This window comes from Hypanus sabinus, chromosome 8 (genome assembly GCF_030144855.1).
Source record: "Hypanus sabinus isolate sHypSab1 chromosome 8, sHypSab1.hap1, whole genome shotgun sequence".
NCBI classification, from domain to species: Eukaryota; Metazoa; Chordata; class Chondrichthyes; order Myliobatiformes; family Dasyatidae; genus Hypanus; species Hypanus sabinus.
In genome coordinates this window covers 1,763,773-1,786,662 of record NC_082713.1, presented here as the reverse complement: position 1 = coordinate 1,786,662, position 22,890 = coordinate 1,763,773, and the positions used below count along the sequence as shown (strand labels likewise).

The window sequence follows — 22,890 nt, the reverse complement described above, 5'->3', positions numbered from 1 at the left end:
TAGCCCCGGGAGTCCCGATTGAGCTCTCCTCGTAATGCAGGAAATGGGTTGTTCAGGAGCAGGACGTCGGGGTTTCACACACCGCTCTTTTTCGAGAGCAAGCAGTTTCAAGTCCCTGGGTGTCAACATCTCTGAGGATCTATCCTGGGCCCAACATACTGATGCAGTTACAAAGAAGGCGCGACAGCGGCTGTGTTTCTCTAGAAGCTAGACGAGATTTGGTTTGTCATCAAAGACACTGGCAAATTTCTGCAGGTGTACGATGGAGAGCATTCTAACTGGCTGCATCACTGTCTGGTACAGAGACTCCAATACAAGCGGCTGCAGAGCGTTGTAAACTCTGTCAGCTCTATCACAGGCACAACACTCTCCACCACCGGGGTCATCTTCAAGAAGAGATGCCACAAGAAGGCAGTATCGATCGCTAAGGACCTTTATCCAGGATATGCCCCCTTCTCATTACTACATCAAAGAGGATGCTTGAAGACACACATTTAACGTTTCTTCCCCTCCGTTATCACATTTCCGAACAGTCCATGAACCCATAAACACCACCGCACCATTTCTCACTTGCGCCATTTGAGTAACTTACAGAAATATTTTAGCATAATGTTTATGCCTTGCGCTGCGCTGCTGCCACAAAACAGCACTGTTTACGAAATCCGCCAGTGATATTAAAACTGATTCTACTGGAACGTGCAATGTTACTGTGGGTCACCGTGGTCTATCGTGGCGAGAACAAAGATCGCGCAGAGTATTGAGGCAAACTCCACCCTGCTCCACCCCTCTCGGGACAAGACCCCCCACCTGGTAAATGCTCTGCAGAAACAGCTCGGCGTCGGCCAGGCTTTGATTTCGTCGCTCCGCTGTGTGTCCAGGAAGCCGAAATTCCGAGTCCCTTTCCACCTGGAGAACGGAGAACACAGCCAGGTAAACATTAATCAGAAAACAATGTTTCTATCCACGCAGCTCTTTGGTGACTCTACAATCGCATGAATGGCTACATCTTTTCTTTTCCCTGGGGTTAACATCACAGAACGTGCATTTAAGGTGAGATGGGATTGTTTCAAAGGAGATTTGAGGGATAAGTGTTTTTTACACAGATTGTTGGGTGCCTGAAAGGCGCTGCCTGGAATGTGATGGTAGAGGCAGATAGATTAGGGACTTTGAAGAGACCTTTAGATAGGGACATGAGTGTGAAGGAAATGGAAAGGCATGGACATTGTGTAGGCAGAAAGGATTAGTTAAATTAGCCACAGAACTTAGAAAAGTACAGCACAAGAACAGGCCATTCGGCCCACAATGCTATGCGGAACCCGCCAAAAAGCAAACCAAAACACCCAAACATAGCGCCCCATCTTCCTTACATCCATGCGGCTATCTAAACGTCGCTTAAGAGCCTCTACCACCGTACCAGGCAGCGCATTCCAGCCATCCTCGACTCTGAGTAAAAAAAACTTACCCCTCACATCTCCCGTGAACCTACCCCCCTCTCACTTTCAATGCATGCCCTCTGGTATTAGACATCTCAATCCTCGGAAACAGGTATTCTCTGTACACTCCGTCTATGCATATCATAGTCCTGAAAGCCTCTATCAGATTTCTCTTCGGCCATTAGATTAATAATTTAAAGGGTCTGTTCCTGTGCTGAACTGTTCTATGTTCTGGGTTTTTGTACGGAAGATACGTACTGGTCGACGTGGGCCCATTAGGCCGAATGGCTTGTTGCATGCAGAACCGGTTTAGCCCATTTCAAAGACATCGCAGAAGAACAAGGGACGGCAGATGTGGAATCTGGAGCAACACGTTAGACTGCTGGAGAACTCCGCGGGACTAGCAGAATCTGTGGTGGGTGGAGGGCGGGGAGGGGGCGGGGCAGTGGAGAGGGATGGTCCTCGGTTCACGTCGGGCCACTGCATCAGGACTGAGCCAAGAAGTCTCCCGTCCCTCTGCCTCTGCAGGTGCTGCCTGACCCGCTGAGTTGTTCTGCCAGGTTGTTAATTAACCGTCACAAATTAGCTTAACGGTGCAGAGGGAGTATCGGTTTGGTACACAACAGGTGAACAGCCAGTCCTCAGAAATACACACTGAACAAGCGTGGAGACTAAGCCCTAGTTTATTAACAGTCCAGGTACACACACAGCCTTGGTCCTTACACAGCACAGGTACACACACAGCCCGGGTCTATACACAACACAGGTACACATACAGCCCGGTCTATACACAACACAGGTACACACACAGCCCGGGTCTATACACAACACAGGTACACACACAGCCTTGGTCCTTACACAGCACAGGTACACACACAGCCCGGGTCTATACACAGCACAGGTACACACACAGCCCGGGTCTATACACAACACAGGTACACACACAGCCCGGGTCTATACACAACACAGGTACACATACAGCCCGGTCTATACACAACACAGGTACACACACAGCCCGGTCTATACACAACACAGGTACACACACAGCCCGGGTCTATACACAACACAGGTACACACACAGCCCGGTCCATACACAACACAGGTACACACACAGCCCGGTCTATACACAACACAGGTACACACACAGCCCGGTCTATACACAACACAGGTACACACACAGCCTTGGTCCTTACACAGCACAGGTACACATACAGCCCGGGTCTATACACAACACAGGTACACACACAGCCCGGTCTATACACAACACAGGTACACATACAGCCCGGTCTATACACAACACAGGTACACACACAGCCTTGGGCCATACACAGCACAGGTACACACACAGCCCGGTCTATACACAACACAGCTACACACACAGCCTTGGTCCATACACAGCACAGGTACACATACAGCCTGGTCCATACACAGCACAGGTACACATACAGCCCGGTCTATACACAACACAGGTACACACACAGCCTTGGTCCATACACAACACAGGTACACACACAGCCTTGGTCTATACACAACACAGGTACACCCACAGCCCGGGTCTATACACAACACAGGTACACACACAGCCTTGGTCCATACAAAGCACAGGTACACACACAGCCCGGGTCTATACACAGCACAGGTTCAAACATAGCCTGTGTATAAGGCTTGTCATATGAAAAGCGTTTGATGGCTCTGGGCCTGTATTCACTAGAATTTAGAAGAATCGGGGTGACCTCATTGAAACCTATCGAATGGTGGAGTCGACGTGGAGAGGATGTTTCCTGTGCTGGGAGAGACTAAGATCAGAGAACATAGCCTCAGAATAGAGGGGCGACCGTTTAGAACGGAGAGGAGGAAAAATGAATTTAGCCAGAGTGGGGAATCTTTGGAATTCTTTGCCACAGGCAGGTGTGGAGGCCAAGTATTTATGTCTATTTAAAGCAGAGGCTGATAGACGTTTGATCGGCTAGAGCACGAGGGATGCGGGGAAAAGGCAGGAGACTGGGGCTGAGAGGAAAATTGGATCATCCTTGACTAAGTGGCAGAGCAGACTCGATGGGCCAAATGGCCTAATTCTGCTTCTATATCCTATGGTCTATACACAACCCAGGGATACAAACAGCCCGAGTCTATACACAGCACAGGTACACACACAGCCCGGACTAAACACAGCTCGGGTCTATATATAGCCCAGGTACACACACAGTCCGGGTCTATATACAGCACAGTTATGCACACAACCCGGGTTTTCACAATATAGGCACACACACAGCCCGGGTCTTCTAAGTATTTTGAGTTTAATTTTGAGACAGGCGGTTTCAAATGCACTTTGTACCTCCAGACTTAGCGCCCAGAAAACTGCACCACCCTATACACTTCACCGTATTATCCGTTTCAACGTGAGCTTGCAAACTTACTAAACACGAAGCATTTTAAGGTTATAATTCGTTTAAACCCATTTCTGCTCCTACATCTTATAGTGTCAATATCTGAATTATTATTAAATAATCAGTAATGGAGCTGTCTTACCTTGTCGAATTTGATGGAGAGATAAGCGTAAAGCATTGTGCTGGTGATCATGTGTGCCGCCACTAACAAGGTGACCATGTAGAGGACTATCCGGACGGACACCGAAGGTCGGTGCTCGCAGCGATTTCCTTGCGTCTGCATGCTCCCCGCTTCATTCACGTTGTCGACCAGAGCAGACAGTGTCGGCGCACTCCCTTCCCTCATAGTGGAGTTGCCTGGGCGCAACATTCAATCTTCTATCATCTCGCACCTTTCAGGAAACTAAACAATTTATACAGCATTTCTTCGAACACCGCACTTCCTGGAAAATATGCATCGGCTGAGTCGGGTTTGGAGACTAGCTGGTAACAGCAAAATCAATCCATCCCCTTTAAACATGCTCGGTTAGTTTCCCAATTACTGCACAGAATGGGGTGAAGTACCCGCCATCACAACTTTTACACAGAAAGGCCATCTTATTGTTTGTCACCATAATCTTTCATAATCCGCATTTCCTCTTTCAACTATTTCCTCCCCCTTTGCAACATTACATCTATTGCGTTTCTCAATACGTTGATTCTCGTTGAATAGAGATAGTTATCGCATGTATTTATATTTATTATGTTTTTTATTGTTCTGTTCTTTATCTTGTGTTTCTTTGCGCAGCATCGGAGATGGATCCTTTACACTTGTTCAGTGGGAATGACATTAAAGGATCTTGAATCTCGAAACTTTATAACTTTATCTTGCCACAGAAACTCACAGTTTATGATACCACCTTAGGAGAGTTAGAGTCTCTGCGCCGCTCCAGTCACTAAACAATTTGTAGAAAGAATTCTCGAACAACAGAAGCGGCAAGTGTACTCGAAAGGACTCGTCACTGCACCGCTGACCAGTGTAATGGTCCAGGCTGGCTGATATTGTTAATGTTCTCCAAATTTATTTGTAGTGATTGAGGTTGGAAGTCCAATGCAGGGACTTGCCTTCATCAAGTATGATGAGAGATATATTAAAGACCATCGATTGTGTAAAAACACTGTAAACCCAGTTAAATGCGTGATCTAAATTGTCTGGGGAACCTAACAGTGATGTTATACGGTGATCCATGAAATTATGAATATATTGTAGCATTTGCTCTTGATTGACAATAGAAATATTCCATCTCTGCTATTTAAAACTGATAAATGTTTCATAAATATCCTTGTGAAAAGAAACAGTTAAACATTTAATGCCTTCATAAATCAAAATATTGAGTACAGTACAAAAGTTGGGATGTGATGTTGAAGCTGTATAGGATGTTGGTGAGGCCTGATTTGAAGTGTTGTGTGCAGTTCTGGTCAGCTACCTACAAGAAAGATATCAATGAGATTAAAGGAGCACAGAGAACATTTACGAGGATGTTACCAGGACTTGAGGACCTGAGTAATAGGGAAAGGTTGAATAGGTTAGGACTTATTCCCTGGAGTGTAGGAGAATGAGGGGAGATTTGATAGAGGTATACAGAATTCTGAGGGGCACAGAGAGGGTAAATATAAGCAGGATTTTCTACAGAGGTTGGGTAAGACAAGTGTTAAAGGTGAAAAGTTAAACGTTAAAGAGAAACTTGAGGGGAAACTTTTTCACTCAGAGTGTGTTCAGTGTGGGGAATGAGCTACCAGCACAACTGGTAGATGAAGGTTCGATTTCAACATACAAGAGAAATTTGGATAGGTATGGAAGGACTGGCCAATAAAACTTTTGATCATTTCCCTGTTGTTCTTTTAATTTTTATGAAGATCTTTATCCTGTTCTGTTCAAATACATGTTATTTGGACAAGCTGAGTTGACACTGTGGTCGGCATAGAGTGGTTGGGCTGAAGGACCAGTATTCATGCTGCATTGCTCTAAGGCTCTGCTACGCTACCTCTGTTTATTTCCTTTGTCTGATCACTGGTGTAAGTTGTTCTTGACCATGTACCCACTCTGTTGTGCAGTAACGTAGACAATAAGACCATTGAATTGAATATCAGTGTAGGAATATATTAAATGTGGGATTCACACTGAAGGTTGTTGTGTCCATGGCTCAGTACCCATCCTAAAACAGAATAAACATTTTTCATTACATTGTGCCTGAACACATTTGGAAACTGTCTCTTCCCACCAGTTTTTGTCATGCCGGTGCAGCCCAGAAAGCATCCTAATTGATGCTTCACCGCTCAGTATGACAACTGCTCTGTCTAGGACCTCAAGACACTACAGAGTGTTGTGGACACACTCAATCACATCATAGAAACCATCCTCCCCTCCATGAACTCCATCTACACCCCTCGCTGCTTCAGTAAAACATCCAGCCGAATCAAAGACCCCACCATTGCGGACATTCTGTCTTCTCGCCTCTTCCATCTTGCAGAAGGTACAAAAGCCCAAAAACATGTACCACCAGGCTCAAGGACAGCTTCTCTTCCATTGTTATCAGACTTTTGAAAGTTTCCCTAGTTCAATAAGATGGGTCTTGACCTCACAATCTACATCCTAAGGACCTTGTACCTTATTGTCTACCCGCACTGCACGGTCTCTGTAACTGTAACCGTTTATTCTGTATTGTTATTGTTCTCGCTTGTAATACTTCAGTGCACCATGTAATGATTTGATCTTTATGAACATTATGCAAGACAAACTTTTCAATGTATCTCAGTACAGATTATAATAATACATCTATTCCAATTCTAATTCCCTGATGAAATACTGGCATTTTGATAGAACAAGGATATCGAGTAATGAGACAAAGTATCTGAGAATGTATCTCATTGATGTAGTTACCCAGTCAGACCCAGACCCCCTGATATTCTCCACAGCAACAGAAATGTAACCCCTACACTTGAACCAAGTATCACTGGGCATATATCTCAGATCACAGGAATTCCTTGTGTAAACAGCAGGCAATACAATTCTGGAGAGACCTAGTCAGAGCAGAGCGACTGCCTGATTTGACTATGATTTAGGATCTTAGCCTGAGGTACCAACCACCACACAGTCACCACAGATGCTGCCTGACTCAGAGTTGCTTCAGCAAACTGTGCGTACCACCAGATACAAGCGTCTGCAATCTCCTGTATCTCTACTGTCATATCATTGCCCTCCTGTGCCAATCCCCTACAAACTGTGCCTCTGATCACCAATCATCCTGTCACTGGCAATTGTTCCACTCTATACACATTTTCCTCCTCAATTAACCACCTTCTGCAAATCTTCCCTTAATCTTCTGTTCCATGGGAAACTTGTGGTCAATACTTTTCACAGCAACATAGAAAATCTACAGGCCAATACAGGCCTTTCAGTTCACAAAGCTGTGCTGAGCATTTCCTTCCCTTAGAAATTACCTAGGGTTACCCATAGCTCTCTACTTTTCTAAGCTCCATGTGCCAATCGAGGAGTCTTTTAAAAGACCCAATTGTATCTGCCTCGACCATTGTCACTGGCAGCCCATTCCACGCACTCATCGCTCTCTGCATAAACAAAACTTATCCTGGATATCTCCGCTGTACCTACTTCCAAACACCTTAAAACTGTGCTTGTCATGTTAGCCATTTCAGCCCTGGGAAAAAGCCTCTGACTATCCACACAATTAATGCCTCTCATCATCTTGTACTCCCCTTTCAGGTAATCTCTCACCCCCCGTTGCTCCAAGGAGAAAAAGCTGAGTTCACTCAACTTATTCTCATAAGGCATGCTCCCCAATCCAGGTAACATCCTTGTAAATCTCCTCTGCACCCTTTCTGTAGTTTCAACATCTTTTCTATAGTGAGGCAATCAGAACTGAGCACAATACTCCAAGTGGGGTCTGACCAAGGTCCTAGATGGCTGCAACATTACCTCTTGGCTCCTAAACTCAACCCACGATTGATGAAGGCCAATGCACCGTATGCCTTCTTCACCACAGAGTCAACTTACAAAGCAGCTTTGAATGTCCTACGGACTCGGACCCCAAAATCCCTCAGATCCTCCACAATGCCAAGAGTCTTACCATTAATACTATATTCTGCCATCATACTTGACCTGCCAAAATGAACAACCTCACACTTAATCTGGTTTGACCTCCATCTGCCATTTCTCAGCCCAATTTTGCATCCGATCAATGTCCTGCTGTAACCTCCACACTATCCACAACACCACCAACCTTTGTATCATCAGCAAATTTACTAACCCATCCCTTCACTTCTTCATCCAGGTCATTTATAAAAAATCACAAAGAGTAGGGGTCCCAGAGCAGATTCATGAGTCACCAGCCTCCATGCAGAATATGACCCATCTACAACCACTCTTTGCCTTCTGGATCCACAAAGCAATGTCCTCTTGGATCCCATGCCTCCTTACTTTCTCAATAAGCCTTGCATGGGGTACCCTGCCAAATGCCTTGTGAAATCCATATACACTACATCTACTGTTCTTCCTTCATCAATGTGTTTAGTCACATCCTCAAGAAATTCAGCCAGGCTTGTAAGGCACGACCTGCCATTGACAAAGCTATGCTGACTATTTCTAATCATATTATGACTTTCCAAATGTTCACCAGCCTCCATGCAGAATATGACCCATCTACAACCACTCTTTGCCTTCTGGATCCACAAAGCAATGTCCTCTTGGATCCCATGCCTCCTTACTTTCTCAATAAGCCTTGCATGGGGTACCCTGCCAAATGCCTTGTGAAATCCATATACACTACATCTACTGTTCTTCCTTCATCAATGTGTTTAGTCACATCCTCAAGAAATTCAGCCAGGCTTGTAAGGCACGACCTGCCATTGACAAAGCTATGCTGACTATTTCTAATCATATTATGACTTTCCAAATGTTCATAAATCCTGCCTCTCAGGATCTTTTCCATCAACTTACCAACCACTGAAGTAAGACTCACTGTTTTATAATTTCCTAGGCCATCTCTCTTCCCTTTCTTGAATAAAGGAACAACATCCACAACCTTCCAAAACCTCTCCCATCCCCATTGATGATGCAAAGATCATCACCAGAGGCTCAGCAATCTCCTTCCACAGTAGCCTGGGGTACATCTCATCTGGTCCCGATGAGTTATCCAATTTGATGCTTTCCAAAAGCTCCAGCACATCCTCTTTCTTAATATCTACATGCAGTCCGCTAGGTCATCCTGACATTCGCCAAGGTCCTTTTCCGTACTGAATACTGAAGCAAAGTATTCATTAAGTACTCATTGTACTAAGTATTCATTGAGGGATTCATGGGATCCCTCAGATCCCATTGTCAGCTCCTGGGCCCTCAGAGGCTCCATCTTCCTCTCACGCCAACCCTCCCCTCTCCACCGACACCACCAGCTTCCCTCCCCCCTCTGATCCCATCTCTCAACCATGCCGGGTCTTTACCTTTCCCTCCAACCTTCAATTCTCTGAGGCAGAGCGCTCTGTCCTCAGTAAGGGCCTCACCTTTGCCCCCCTTTGCCCACACCTCAGCGAGTTCGGTGTATGCCACGATGCTGAACTCTTCTTCCCCCAGCTCCATCTCCGAGCTTTGGCAAGGACTCTCCTACCCCCACCGATGACCTCTTCTCCCATCTTCAACCCTCCTCCTCTTCATGGACACCCCGCTCTGGTCTTCTGCCTGCTCTGGATCTCTTTATTATTAATTGCTAACGGGACATCAACGATCACACTTCAACTTCACCACACTGTGTTCCAATTCCAACTTCACTTCTTCCGAATGCTTTACTCTCCGCTCCCTCCGCACCAATCCCAACCTCACTATAAAACCCACTGATAAGCGGGGAGCTCTTGTCGTCTGGCGGACTGACATCTACCTGGCCAAGAGACAGCGACAACTCTCTGATACCTCCTCTTATTTATCCCTTGATCATGACCCCACTAAGGAGAACCAGACCATTATCTCCTATACCATCACCAACCTTATCAGCTCTGGGGATCTCCCATCCATTGCCACCAACCTCATAGTTCCCACACCCCGCACTTCCCGTTTCTACCTCCTACCCAAGATCCACAAACCTGCCTGTCCAGATAGACCCATTGTCTCTGCTTGCTCCTGCCCCACCAAACTCATTTCTGCATACCTTGTCACTGTTTTATCCCCCCTTGTTCAATCCCTTTCCACCTATGTTCCTGACACTTCTCACGCTTTGAATTTTTTCAATGATTTTGTTCCCTGGTCCCCACCGCCTTATTTTCGCCATGGACATCTAGTCCCTATATACCTCCATCCCCCACCAGGAAGGTCTCAGAGCTCTTCACTTCTTTTTGGATTCCAGACCTAACCAGTTCCCCTCTACCACCACTCTCCTCCATCTAGTGCAATGAGTCCTTACTCTTAATAATTTCTCCTTTGGCTCCTCCTACTTCCTCCAAACTAAAGGTGTAGCCACAGGCACCAGTATGGGTCCCAGTTATGCCTGCCTTTTTGTTGGCTTTGTGGAACAGTCCATGTCCCAAGCCTGTATGGGTATCCGTCCCCCTCTTTTCCTTCGCTACATCGATGACTGCATTGGTGCTGCCTCCTGCACGCATGCTGAGCTCATTGACTTCATTAACTTTGCCTCCAACTTTCATCCTGCCCTCAAATTTACCTGGTCTATTTCCAACACCTACCTCCCCTTTCTTGATCTTTCTGTCTCCATCTCTGGAGATGGCTTATAACCATATAACAATTACAGCACGGAAACAGGCCATGTCGACCCTTTTAGTCCATGTCGAACGCTTACTCTCACACTACTGATATCTACTATAAGCCTACAGACTCTCATAGCTACCTGGACTATTCCTCTTCCCACCCTGTCTCTTGCAAAAATGTTATCCCCTTCTCACAATTCCTCCATCTCTGCTGCATCTGCTCTCAGGATGAGGCTTTTCATTCCAGAACGAAGGAGATGTCTTCCTTTTTTAAACAGAGGGGCTTCCCTTCTTCCACCATCAACTCTGCTCTCAAATGCATCTCTCCCATTTCCCGCACATCTGCCCTCACACCATCCGCCCACTGCCCCTCTCGTGATAGGGTTCCCCTTGTGCTCACCTACCACCCCACCAGCCTCCAGGTCCAACGTATAATTGTCCGTAACTTCCGCCACCTCCGATGGGATCCCACTACCAAGCACATCTTTCCCTCCCCCCCCTTTCTGCTTTCCGCAGAGATCGCTCCCTACGCGACTCCCTTGTCCACTCGTCCCCCCCATCCCTTCCCACCGATCTCCCTCCTGGCACTTATCCTTGTAAGCAGAACAAGTGCTACACCTGCCCTTACACTTCCTCCCTCACCACCATTCAGGGCCCAAGACAGTCCTTCCAGGTGAGGCGACACTTCACCTGTGAGTCGGCTGGTGTGGTATACTGCATCTGGTGCTCCCGGTGTGGCCTTCTATATATTGGTGAGACCCGACACAGACTGGGAGACTGTTTCGCTGAACACCTACGCTCAGTCCGCCAGAGAAAGCAGGATCTCCCAGTGGCCACACGTTTTAATTCCACGTCCCATTCCCATTCTGATATGTCAATCCATGGCCTCCTCTATTGTCAAGATGAAGCCACACTCAGGTTGGAGGAACAACACCTTGTATACCGTCTGGGTAGCCTCCAACCTGATGGCATGAACATTGACTTCTCCAACTTCCGTTAATGCCCCTCCTCCTCTTCTTACCCCATCCCTGATATATTTAGTTATTTTCCCCTCCTTTTTTCCTTGTTCTGCCCATCACTCTGCCCGTTCTCCATCTCCCTCTGGTGCTCCCTTCCCCCTTTCTTTCTCCCTAGGCCTCCCGTCCCATGATCCTTTCCCTTCTCCAGCTCTGTATCCCTTTTGCCAATCACCTTTCTGGCTCTCAACTTCATCCCACCCCCTCCGGTCTTATATCTTTTCGCATTTCCCCTCCTCCTCCTGCTTTCAAATCTCTTACTACCTTTCTTTCAGTTAGTCCTGACGAAGGGTCTCAGCCTGAAACAGCAACAGTGCTTCTCCCTATAGATGCTGCTTGGCCTGCTGCGTTCCACCAACATTTTGTGTGTGTTGCTATTCATTAAGTACCTCTGCTCTCTCCTGTTCCAGTCACACTTTTCCACTGTTACACTTGATTGATCCTATTCTCGCACATCTTATCCTCTTGCTCTTCACATACTTGTAGAATGCCTGGGGTTTTCCTTAATCCTGTCTGCCAAGGCCTTCTCATGGCCCTTTCTGGCTCTCCTAATTTCTTTCTTAACCTCATTCTGTTACACGAGTGTGGCAGTGGATGAACCCAAGTGCAGAACACGGGCGCAGAGGCAGAGTCGGGAGGTGTTATTGACGTAGCGAGCGTGGAGTCGGTATCCAGGAGCGATGCTAGACTTAGAACTGGCCGCCCTAAGAACCAGGAAACAAGGTTACTCACACCGGAGTTGACCAACAAACTGGCAGCTCCTTGTTGTGTTTCCAGGGTTTTTATCCTGGAGTTACTGATGGGAAGCAGGTGTGTGTAATTTGCTGAATTGGGAATGATTGGAAATCAGGCGAAGGGGGTTAGGGCCCAATTAAAGAGGTAATGGGGAATTGCCAGACTGGTCCATGACAGTATCCCTCCCTCAATGGCAGCCTCCAGGCCTGTCTGGATGGTTAAGATGAAAGTCCTGGATGAGGGAAGGGTCTAGGATGAAGGAGCAGGGTATCCAGGAACGCTCTTCTGGACCGTACCCTTCCCAGTCTACCAGATATTGGAAACCCCTAGCCCCTACGGCGCACATCCAGTAGTCTTCGGACTGTGTATGCTGGATGGTTGTCGATGATACGGGCAGGTGGGGGAGTCTCAGCCGAGGGACACAACGGGCTGACGGAAACTGGCTTTAACTAGGAAACATGAAAAGTCGGGTGGATGCGCATAGATCTTGGCAGTTGTAGGCGGACCGCTGCGGGATTGATAACACTTTCGACCATGAATGGTCTCAGGAAGGAGGTGCGAGTTTCCTCTGCTCGTTCTTGAGCGGGATGTCCTTGATGAAATTCACACCATCTGCTCCAGTTGGTACTCAGGCGCCGGAGTCCGGTGTCGGTCGGCCGTCTTCTTATTGCGTCTTGCTGATCTGAGTAGGATGGTGCGTGTCTCCTCCCAAACCTTAAGGCACCTATCGATATGGTCGTGAACCGACGGTACCGCAATCTCCTCTTCTTGTGCGGGAACAGCAGGGGTGGGTACCCAAGGGAGCACTCGAACGGAGACCTCCCAATGGCCGAGCTCACCAGAGAGTTGTGGGCGGACTCAACCCATGGGAGGTGGTTGCTCCGGGTCAACAGGTTGTTTACTGTTACACAACGTAGCGTCGCCTCCAGGTCTTGGTTGATCCGTTACATCTGCCCGTTCGTCTGGGGGTGGAAGCCGGATGACAGGCTGACCGTTGCATCTAAGGCTTGACAGAAGGCTTTCCATACTTGTGAGATGAACTGGGGACCTCGATCGGAGACGATGTCCGCGGGGATTCCGTGGAGGCGGAAGACGTGGCGGACGAGAAGATCTATGGTTTCTTGGGCGGGAGGGAGTTTAGGGAGGGCTACGAAGTGCACCACCTTGGAGAACTGGTCTACCATGGCGAGTATGGTGGTGTTCCCACGTGAAGGGGCTAGACCAGTGATGAAGTGTAGGGCAATATGTGACCAGGGACAACCAGGGACAGGTGGAGGACGAAAGTAATCCCGCAGGTGGCCAATGAGAGGCTTTTCCCCGGGCACAGATGGAACATACCGAGACATAGGAATGGGCATCCGCCTCCATGGACGACCACCAAAAGTGTTTTATCAGGAGCGCTGGGGTCCGATCACTCCCGGGGTGGCAGGCGAACCGAGACGTGTGCCCCCATTGGAGAACCTGAGACCTGATGGAAAAGGGCACATACTGGCGATCACTGGGTCCATTGCCAGGGTCGGGGTTATCCCGTTGGGCTTCTTTTACTTTGGATTCTATCTCCCAAGTGAGGGTGGCAACCACGCAGGATGGTGGGAGGATAGTCTCTGGGCTGGAGGTGTACTCCTTGGAGTCGTATTGGCGGGACAGTGAATCCGGCTTCCCGTTCTTGGACCCTGGACGGTATGTGAGGGAGAACTTGAACCGTCCAAACAATAATGCCCAATGGGCCTGATGGGAATTCAAACCTTTGGCGGTCTGAATATACCCCAGGTTTTTATGATCAGTCCATACCGCAAACAGTTGTTCTGCCCCCTCCAGCCAGTGCCTCCATTCTTCCAATGCTAGTTTGACCGCCAGGAGTTCCCGATTCCTCACGTTTAATTCCGCTCGGCGGGGAACAGTCGGCGAGAATAGAAGGCACAGGGGTGAAGCTTTTCGTCCGAACTTGATCGTGGGACAGGACTGCTCCTATCCCGGAGTCAGAGGCGTCCACCTCGACAATGAATTGACGGGCTGGGCCCAGGATATCCCTCAGCACGTCATTGATGAAGGCTTGAAAGACGGCGGGAGCATTGGTGAGGCCAAACGGCATGACCAAATATTCAAAGTGACCCAGAGGTGTATTAAAGGCTGTCTTTCACTCGTCCCCCTCCCTCACCCTGACTAGATGGTAGGCGTTACGAAGGTCCAGCTTTAAAAAAAAATGGTGGCTCCATGCAATTCGGCAAAAGCCGAACTAATGAGGGGTAAAGGGTAGTTATTCTTACACTGTTTAGGCCTCTAATCAATACAAGGACGAAGCGACCTGTCCTTTTCTACAAAGAAGTCACCGGCGCCTACCGGGAAAGATGAAGATCTGATAATGCCCGCCGCGATATACTTTTCCATGGCCAATCTCTCTGGTCTGGATTGGTTAAAAAGGCGACTGGTGGGTAGCGAGGCCCCGGGGAGAAGGCCAATGGCACAATCATATGGGCGGTGCGGAGGCAGGGAAAGGGCCTATTGTTTACTGAGTACCGGTCCCAGGTCATGGTATTCTGTGGGAACTCGGGACAAATCGAGGGGTTCTGGGACAGGCGGGGTCGCGGTAGCTTTCCTGGGAGATGGGGCCGTCCGCAGACAGTTGGCGTGACAAGACTGGCTCCATTTGGCTATCCTCCCGGTAGACCAGTCGATGTGGGGATTGTGTTGGGTCACCCATGGATACCCTAGAACTACCGGGGCTTGAGGTGAACGAATGAGACTGAACTGTACCTCCTCCCGATGTTGCCGAATAGGATCAAGGTCAGGGGAGGCGTACAGTGGGTCACCCGAGTCAGCAGTTTTCCGTCCAGGGCCCGGGCCGCCAGTGGGGTAGTTAACAGCTCATGAGGCATTCCAGCCTGTGAGGCTATGTCTTCGGGCAGCAGATTGCCCTCGGCACCGGAATCTACAAAGCCGATAGGGACAGAGACTGTCGTTGGTAAATCACTGTAGCCGGGATTTACATCCGAGTGTGGGGGGGGGGGGGTGGTCTGAAGGGAGTATCGTTCGGCTCACCAGGACCCCCTTTTTCCACTGGTGAGCCCTCCCTTTTGACCGGGGAGGGCAGGTATCCCGGAAATGTCCTGGCTGGCGACAGTAGAAACAATCGGCAGCTCTCCACCTCCGAAGTCGTTCAGCCGGGGAGGGCCGGTTCCACCCTGCATCGGTTCCTCCCCCAGGGTGGTGGGGATGGTTGGAGCAGGAGCTGCATTTGGAGCGGCTGGGGAAGGGAGGCTGGCTGGGACCGATAAGGTGACCGCGGACTTCCGAGGAGTGGGGCGACTGGTTCCTTCTCTCAGCCGCTCTTGAAGTCGATAATCTAATCTAATCTAATTATATTATCTAGTCGATAATCTAATCTAAGATAGCGAGATCAGAGAATCCAGACAGTCCGTGTCCATTTAATCTTTTATCTTGTCCGAAAGGCCCTGTCGAAACACCTCCCGTAGGGCCTCGTCGTTCCGCCCTGAGTCTGCGGCTGAGGTTCGGAACTCGATGGAAGACCTTGCTATGCTTCACAAACCCTGACAAAGAGTCAGCAAGCGTTTAGCGGCGTCCTCACCGCGAATGGGTTGTTCGAAGACTTTCCTCATTTCAGCAACAAAGGAGGGGAAGGAGGAACAAACCTCTGGTCGGTTATCAAGGCATCCCCTCGTAAGAGCCCCATGATGTACGCAGTCTTGGATTTATCTGAAGTGTAGGTACATGGCTGTAGCTCGAAGACCAGAGAGCATTGTAACAGGAAGGTCTGGCACCTCCCTAGGTCCCCAGGGTAAGATTCAGGCTCAGGTACTTAGAGCTCTCGAGGGGACTGTGTTGCTGATCTCAGGGGCGACGCCATGCCAAGTGGTGCAGGTTGGGTAGTCAGGATTCTTGGAGGGGACGGAGGAAGGGAAACAGAAACTGGATCCACCTGCTCACTGACCTTCCATGTATTCATGGGCAGCATCCAAAGGTTTTCCGTGACCTCCCTAAGCGGTTAGTCATGGGTGCCCAATAGGTAGCCCTGGCTGACAAGGGCCTGTTGTACGGGATCTGTGTCCACTGGGTTCATTATGGCCAGTTCATTCTGTTACACGAGTGTGGTGGCAGACGAACCCAAGTGCAGAACACGGGCGCGGAGGCAGAGTCGGGAGGTGTTATTGACGTAGCGAGCGTGGAGTCGGTATCCAGGAGCGATGCTAGACTTAGAACTGACCGCCCTAAGAACCAGGAAACGAGGTTACTCACACCGGAGTTGACCAACGAACTGGCAGCTCCTTGTTGTGTTTCCAGGGTTTTTATCCTGGAGTTACTGATGGGCAGCAGGTGTGTGTAATTTGCTGAATTGGGAATGATTGGAAATCAGGCAAAGGGGGTTAGGGCCCAATTAAAGAGGTAATGGGGAATTGCCAGATGGGACCATGACACCTTCCTGCTAGCCTTATAATCTTCTCAATCTCTATCATTACCCAGCTTTTTGAACCTTTCATAAACTTTTCTTTTCTTCTTGACTAGAGGCTTTGTACACCACGGTTCCTGTACCCTACCATAACTTCCCTGTCCCATTGGAATGTACCTATGCAGAACTCTGCACAAATATCCCCTGAAGATTTGCTGCATTTCTTCTGTACATTTCCCTGAGAACATCTGTTCCCAATTTATTCTTCGAAATTCCTGCCTGATAGCCTCATATTTCCCCTTACTCCAATTAAACACTTTCCTAACTTGACTGCTCCTATCTCTCTCCAATGCTATGCTAAAGGGGATAGAATTGTGCCAAACATGTCCCTGCCTTAGAAAGTTCTAATCCATGCTCTAAAAACATCTGCTTTGTTCATAATACTCCTTGCTTTAAAATAGACACATCTCAAACCATCAGCTGAGTGCGTCCCTTCTCTATCACATGCCTATCCTCTCTCTTGCACTGTGTCCAAGCTTTCTCTATTTGTGAGCCAACCGCTTCTTCCTCTGCTTCTTCAGTTCGGTTCCCACACCCCAGCAATTCTAGTTTCAACTCCTCCCAATAGGTGTAGAAAATCTCCCTGCCAGGATATTGGGCCCCCTGGGATTCAAGTGCAACCTGTCCTTTTTGTACAGGTCACGCCTGCCCCTAAAAGAAGTCCCAATGATCCAGAAATCTATGAATCCCTGTCCCCTGCTCCAATCCCTCAGCCACACATTGATCCTTCACTTCACTCAATTCCTATATTCACTGTTGCATGACACAGGCAGTAATCCTGAGGTGACTACCTTTGTGGTCCTGCTTCTCCTCTTCCTTCCTAACTCCATGGAGTCTGTTTTCAGGACCTCCTCCCTTTTCCTACCTATGTCGTTGGTACCAATATGTACCATGACCTCTGGCTGTTCTCCTTCCCACTTCAGGATATCATGGATGCGTTCAGAAACATCCCGGACCTTGGCACCTGAGAGGCAAGTACCATCTGAGTTTTTTTCCTGCGTCCACAGAATCGCCTGTCTGACCCCCTAACTATAGGGTCCCCTATCACTGCTGCCTTCCTCTTCCTTTCCCTTCCCTCCTGAACCACAGGGCCAGGCTCTGTGCCAGAGGCACGGCCACTGTTGCTTCCCCCAGGTAGGCCATCCCCTCAACAGTACTCAAGCACGAGTACTTATTGTTAATGGGTACAGCCACAGTGGTACTCTCTAGGATTTGACTCCTGCTCTTACCTCTCCTGACTGTTACCCACTCATCTGACTCCCGAGGCTGCTGTGTAACCACCTGCCTATAGCTCCTCTCTGTCACCTCCTCACTGTCCCTGACCAGGTGAAGGTCATCGAGCTGCATCTCCAGTTCCCTAACACTGTCCCTAAGGAGCTGCAGCTCAATGCACCTGGTGCAGATGTGGCCGTCCAGGAGGCTGGGAGTCTCCTGAACTTTCCACATCTGACACCGAGCACAGAACACCAGTCTCAACACATACTTCCTGAAGTATTCTACACAGACAACCTACCTCGCCTCGACCACATTCAGTCCAGTCACAACTGGTCCCTAGTCCAGATCTGTTCCCACAGGTGAGAAGATCTGCAGATACTGGAAATCCAAGCATCACACACAAAATGCTGGAGGAACTCATCAGACCTAGCAGCATCCATGAAAAAGAGTACAGTCAACATTTTGGGCCGAAAAGTCAACATAGATGTTGCATAGCTTGCTGAGTTCCTCCAGCATTTTGTGTGTTTTGCTCAGATCTGTTCCCTACCATTCTGTAACTCAGCAAAGAACCATTAGTCTCCATGTGAAAGCATTCATTCATCTTCCAACAAAGGTGCATTGAAGATAAAGATAATGATCAGCTTTAGTCCTGGAGTCATGAAGAAGGACAACACAGAAGCAGACTCTTCTGCCTATCTGGTGCATGCCAAAACCATTTAATCTGCCTACTCTCAATGACCTGCTCCCAGACCATAGCCTTCCATATCCCTACTATCCATGCACCTATCCGAACTTCTCTTATACATTGAAATCAAGCTCGCATGTACCACCTATGCTCAATTTACACTCTCAGTGTGAAGAAGTTTCCCCTCATGTTCCTCTTAGACTTTTCACATTTCACCCTTAATCCATGATCTCTGGTTGCAGTTCCACCCAACATCAGTAGAAAAAGCTACTTGGATTTACCTTATCTATATCCCTCATAATTCTGCATACATCTATGAAATCCCTCAGTCTTCCGCCAAAGAGCAAAACCTCACACTTATCTGCATTAAATTCTATCAGCCATTTTTCAGCCCATTTTCCAGCTGATGCAGATCCCTCTGTAAGCCATCATTGCCTTCCTCACTGTTGACTGCACCCTAATCTTGGTGTCATCTGCAAATTTGCTGATCTAGTTAGCCACATTATCATCTTGATAATTGATATAGATGACAAACAAGAAAGGACCCCGCACCGATCCCTGAGGCTCACCACTAGTCACAGGCCTCCAGCCAGAGAGGCAACCATCTACTACCAGTCTATGGCTTTTCCCAGAAAGCCAGTGTCTAATCCAACTGCCTAATCTTTATTTGTGAAATGTGTATTGAAACATTGGAACATTCAATGAAATGCTTAATTTGTGTCAATAACCAACATAGTGTTATCTACACCTCAGACTTCAACTACAACACAGAGTCTTGTTATCTTCAGAAGTTTTCTGATGACTCTGCCATAGTTTGATGCATCAGCAGGGGAGATGAGGCTGAGTACAGGGCTACGGTGGGACACTTTGTCACATGGTCTGAGCAGAATCATCTGCAGCTTAATGTGAAAAAGATTAAGGAGCTGGTGGTGGACCTGAGGAGGGCTAAGGCACCAGTCACCCCTGTTTCCATCCAAGGGGTCAGTGTGGACATGGTGGAGGATTACAAATACCTGGGGATACGAATGGACAATAAACTGGACTGGTCAAAGAACACTGAGGCTGTCTACAAGAAGGGTCAGAGATGTCTCTATTTCCTGAGGAGACTGAGGTCCTTTAACATCTGCCAGATGATGCTGAGGATGTTCTACAAGTCTGTGGTGGCTAGTGCTATCATGTTTGCTGTTGTGTGCTGGGGCAGCAGGCTGAGGGTAGCAGACACCAACAGAATCAACAAACTTGAACTGGACTCTCTGACGGTGGGTGTCTGAAAAGAGGATGCTGTCCAAGTTGCATGCCATCCTGGACAATGACTCCCATCCACTCCATAATGTACTGGTAAGGCACAGGAGTACATTCAGCCAGAGACTCATTCCACCGAGATGCAACACTGAGCGTCATAGGAAGTCATTCCTACCTGTGGCCATCAAACTTTACAACTCCTCCCTCGGAGTGTCAGACACCCTGAGCCGATAGGCTGTTCCTGGACTTATTTCCTCTTGGCATGATTAACTTATTATTATTTAATTATTTATGGTTTTATATTGCTATATTTCTTCACTATTCTTGTTTGGTGTGGCTGTAACGAAACCCAATTTCCCTCGGGATCAATAAAGTATGTCTGTCTGTGTGAGGATGTGCGGGGTGGAGGGGGGGGGAAGCCTGCAATTCCCACCATGCTTCAGCACCAACACAGCATGCCCACAAATTAGAATGCTAACCGTAGGAGGAAACCAGAACACAAAGGGAACACAAGCAGTGTTTGGAGACTTTGATTTCATCCCTGGAACTTGTCTCCTCGCTAACAGACTGGAAGGATCCCCCTCCCCACTCCCCCACCCCCAGCCCGGTCAGTGCATGGCCCTCTTTGCCTTTTTAAAGCTTTACGATGGAGACTGAGATTTAACCACAGATTCCCCATTCAGACCACAAAGACCCCCAGATGGACTCAGAGCAAAACACCAAAATTCAGAGTACATTTATTATTGAAGTATGTATATGTTATATAACCATATAACAATTACAGCACGGAAACAGGCCATCTCGGCCCTTCTAGTCCGTGCTGAACGCTTACCCTCACCTAGTCCCACTGACACGTACTCAGCCCATAACCCTCCATTCCTTTCCTGTCCATATACCTATTCATTTTTACTTTAAATGACAATACTGAACCTGCCTCTACCACTTCTACTGGAAGCTCGTTTCACACAGCTACCACTCTGAGTAAAGAAACTCCCCCTCGTGTTACCCCTAAACTTTTGCCTCCTATCTCTCAACTCATGTCCTCTTGTTTGAATCTCCCCTACTCTCAATGGAAAAAGCCTATCCACATCAACTCTATCTATCCCCCTCATAATTTTAAATTACCTCTATCAAGTCCCCCCTCAACCTTCTACGTTCCAAAGAATAAAGACCTAACTTGTTCAAACTTTCCCTGTAACTTAGGTGCTGAAACCCAGGTAACATTCTAGAAAATCTTCTCTGTACTCTCTCTATTTTGTTGACATCTTTCCTATAATTCGGTGACCAGAACTGTACACAATACTCCAAATTCGGCCTTACCAATGCCTTCTACAATTTTAACATTACATCCCAACTCCTATACTCAATGCTCTGATTTATAAAGGCCAGCATACCAAAAGCTCTCTTCACCACCCTATCCACATGAGATTCTACCTTCAGGGAACTATGCACCATTATTCCTAGATCACTCTGTTCTACTGCATTCTTCAATGCCCTACCATTTACCATGTATGTCCTATTTGGATTATTCCTACCAAAATGTAGCACCTCACACTTATCAGCATTAAACTCCACCTGCCATCATTCAGCCCACTCTTCTAATTGGCCTAAATCTCTCTGCAAACTTTGAAATCCTACTTCATTATCCACAATGCCAACTACCTTAGTATCATCTGCATAATTACTAATCCAATTTACCACCCCTCATCCAAATCATTAATGTAGATGACAAACAACATTGGGCACAGTACAGATCCCTGAGGCACACCACTAGTCACCGGCCTCCAACCTGTCAAACAGTTATCCACCACTACTCTCTGGCATCTCCCAACCAACCACTGTTGAATCCATTTTACTACTTTAATACTAATACCTAAAGATTGAACCTTCCTAACTAACCTTCCTTGCGGAACCTTGTCAAAGACCTTACTGAAGTCCATATAGACAACATCTACTGCTTTACCCTCGTCAACTTTCCTCGTAACCTCTTCAAAAAATTCAATGATTTGTCAAACATGACCTTCCACGCACAAATCCATGCTGACTGTTCCTAATCAGACCCTGTCTATCCAGATAATTATATATACCATCTCTAAGAATACTTTCCATTAATTTACCCAGCACTGACGTCAAACTGACAGGCCTATAATTGCTAGGTTTACTCTTAGAACCCTTTTTAAACAATGGAACCACATGAGCAATACACCAATGCTCCAGCATACTCAGGATCTCCTGTTAACCTTGAGGTTCATCTTTTTGCAGGCAGCCACAAAGCAAAGAAACCCAATAAAATCTGTTCAAAGAAAAAAACCCACACAACAAAACCATCAAACACCCAATGCGCAAAAAAGAACAAATCATGCAAATAATAATAAATAATAACATTAACCACAATGTCCCCCCACAGGCCACAGCTGCAGAGCTCGATCAGTGCTGGAACATCCTGATCAAATCACGCAAATCATTTAAAAAGGGTAAAAAAAACACAAGGAACATGAACTGCAGAGTCCCCAAAGTGAGTCCACAACTGCAGAGTGCTTTCAGCATTGAGGCAAGCCTGTCCAGAATCCCAGTGGTTGGAGGCAACAGCTGCTCCCGAATCCAGCGACGCAGGACCCAGCAGCAAGAGACACCAGTCAAATGCAGAACGATGGCGCTGGATACCTGTTCGTGTTCTACTCTTGTCTTTCATGATTTTAATTTTGCACGACGGTTTAATTGGTGCGGAGTAATAGAGTTACACATGGGTTCATATCCTGCAATTAAGAATCGACACAGATTCTTATCCACATTAACCCCCTCCCCAGGAGATCACAGAAATGCCAGACAGGCCAAAAACATTAATTCTTAAAATGGAAATTACAGGTTGCAATCGACTGTAGTTCACAAGAACACAAAGATGAAGTACTGTATATTTAGCAGAAGAAGAGTATCCAAGAGTTCTGTAAGCTGTCTGCAAGATGTCATC

General features: G+C 47.6%; 1 protein-coding gene across 3 annotated transcripts in view; it reads right to left on the bottom strand.

Annotated features, from left to right (window-relative positions):
• LOC132397895 (tumor necrosis factor ligand superfamily member 10-like) overlaps nt 1–22,890 on the bottom strand; it is a 59,098-nt gene that overhangs the window by 31,443 nt on the left and 4,765 nt on the right. Inside the window, exons 2-3 of one of the 3 annotated variants that reach the window (XM_059976670.1) lie at nt 3,963–4,212; nt 808–906 (exon numbers count right to left, since the gene is read on the bottom strand). In XM_059976670.1, the coding sequence (XP_059832653.1) occupies nt 808–906; nt 3,963–4,190 (327 nt within the window). In that variant the 5' untranslated portion in view covers nt 4,191–4,212. Of the gene's footprint in view, nt 1–807; nt 907–1,691; nt 1,830–3,962; nt 4,349–22,890 lie in introns of those variants that run through there. The other 2 variants (XM_059976672.1, XM_059976671.1) reach the window with 2 other exon arrangements.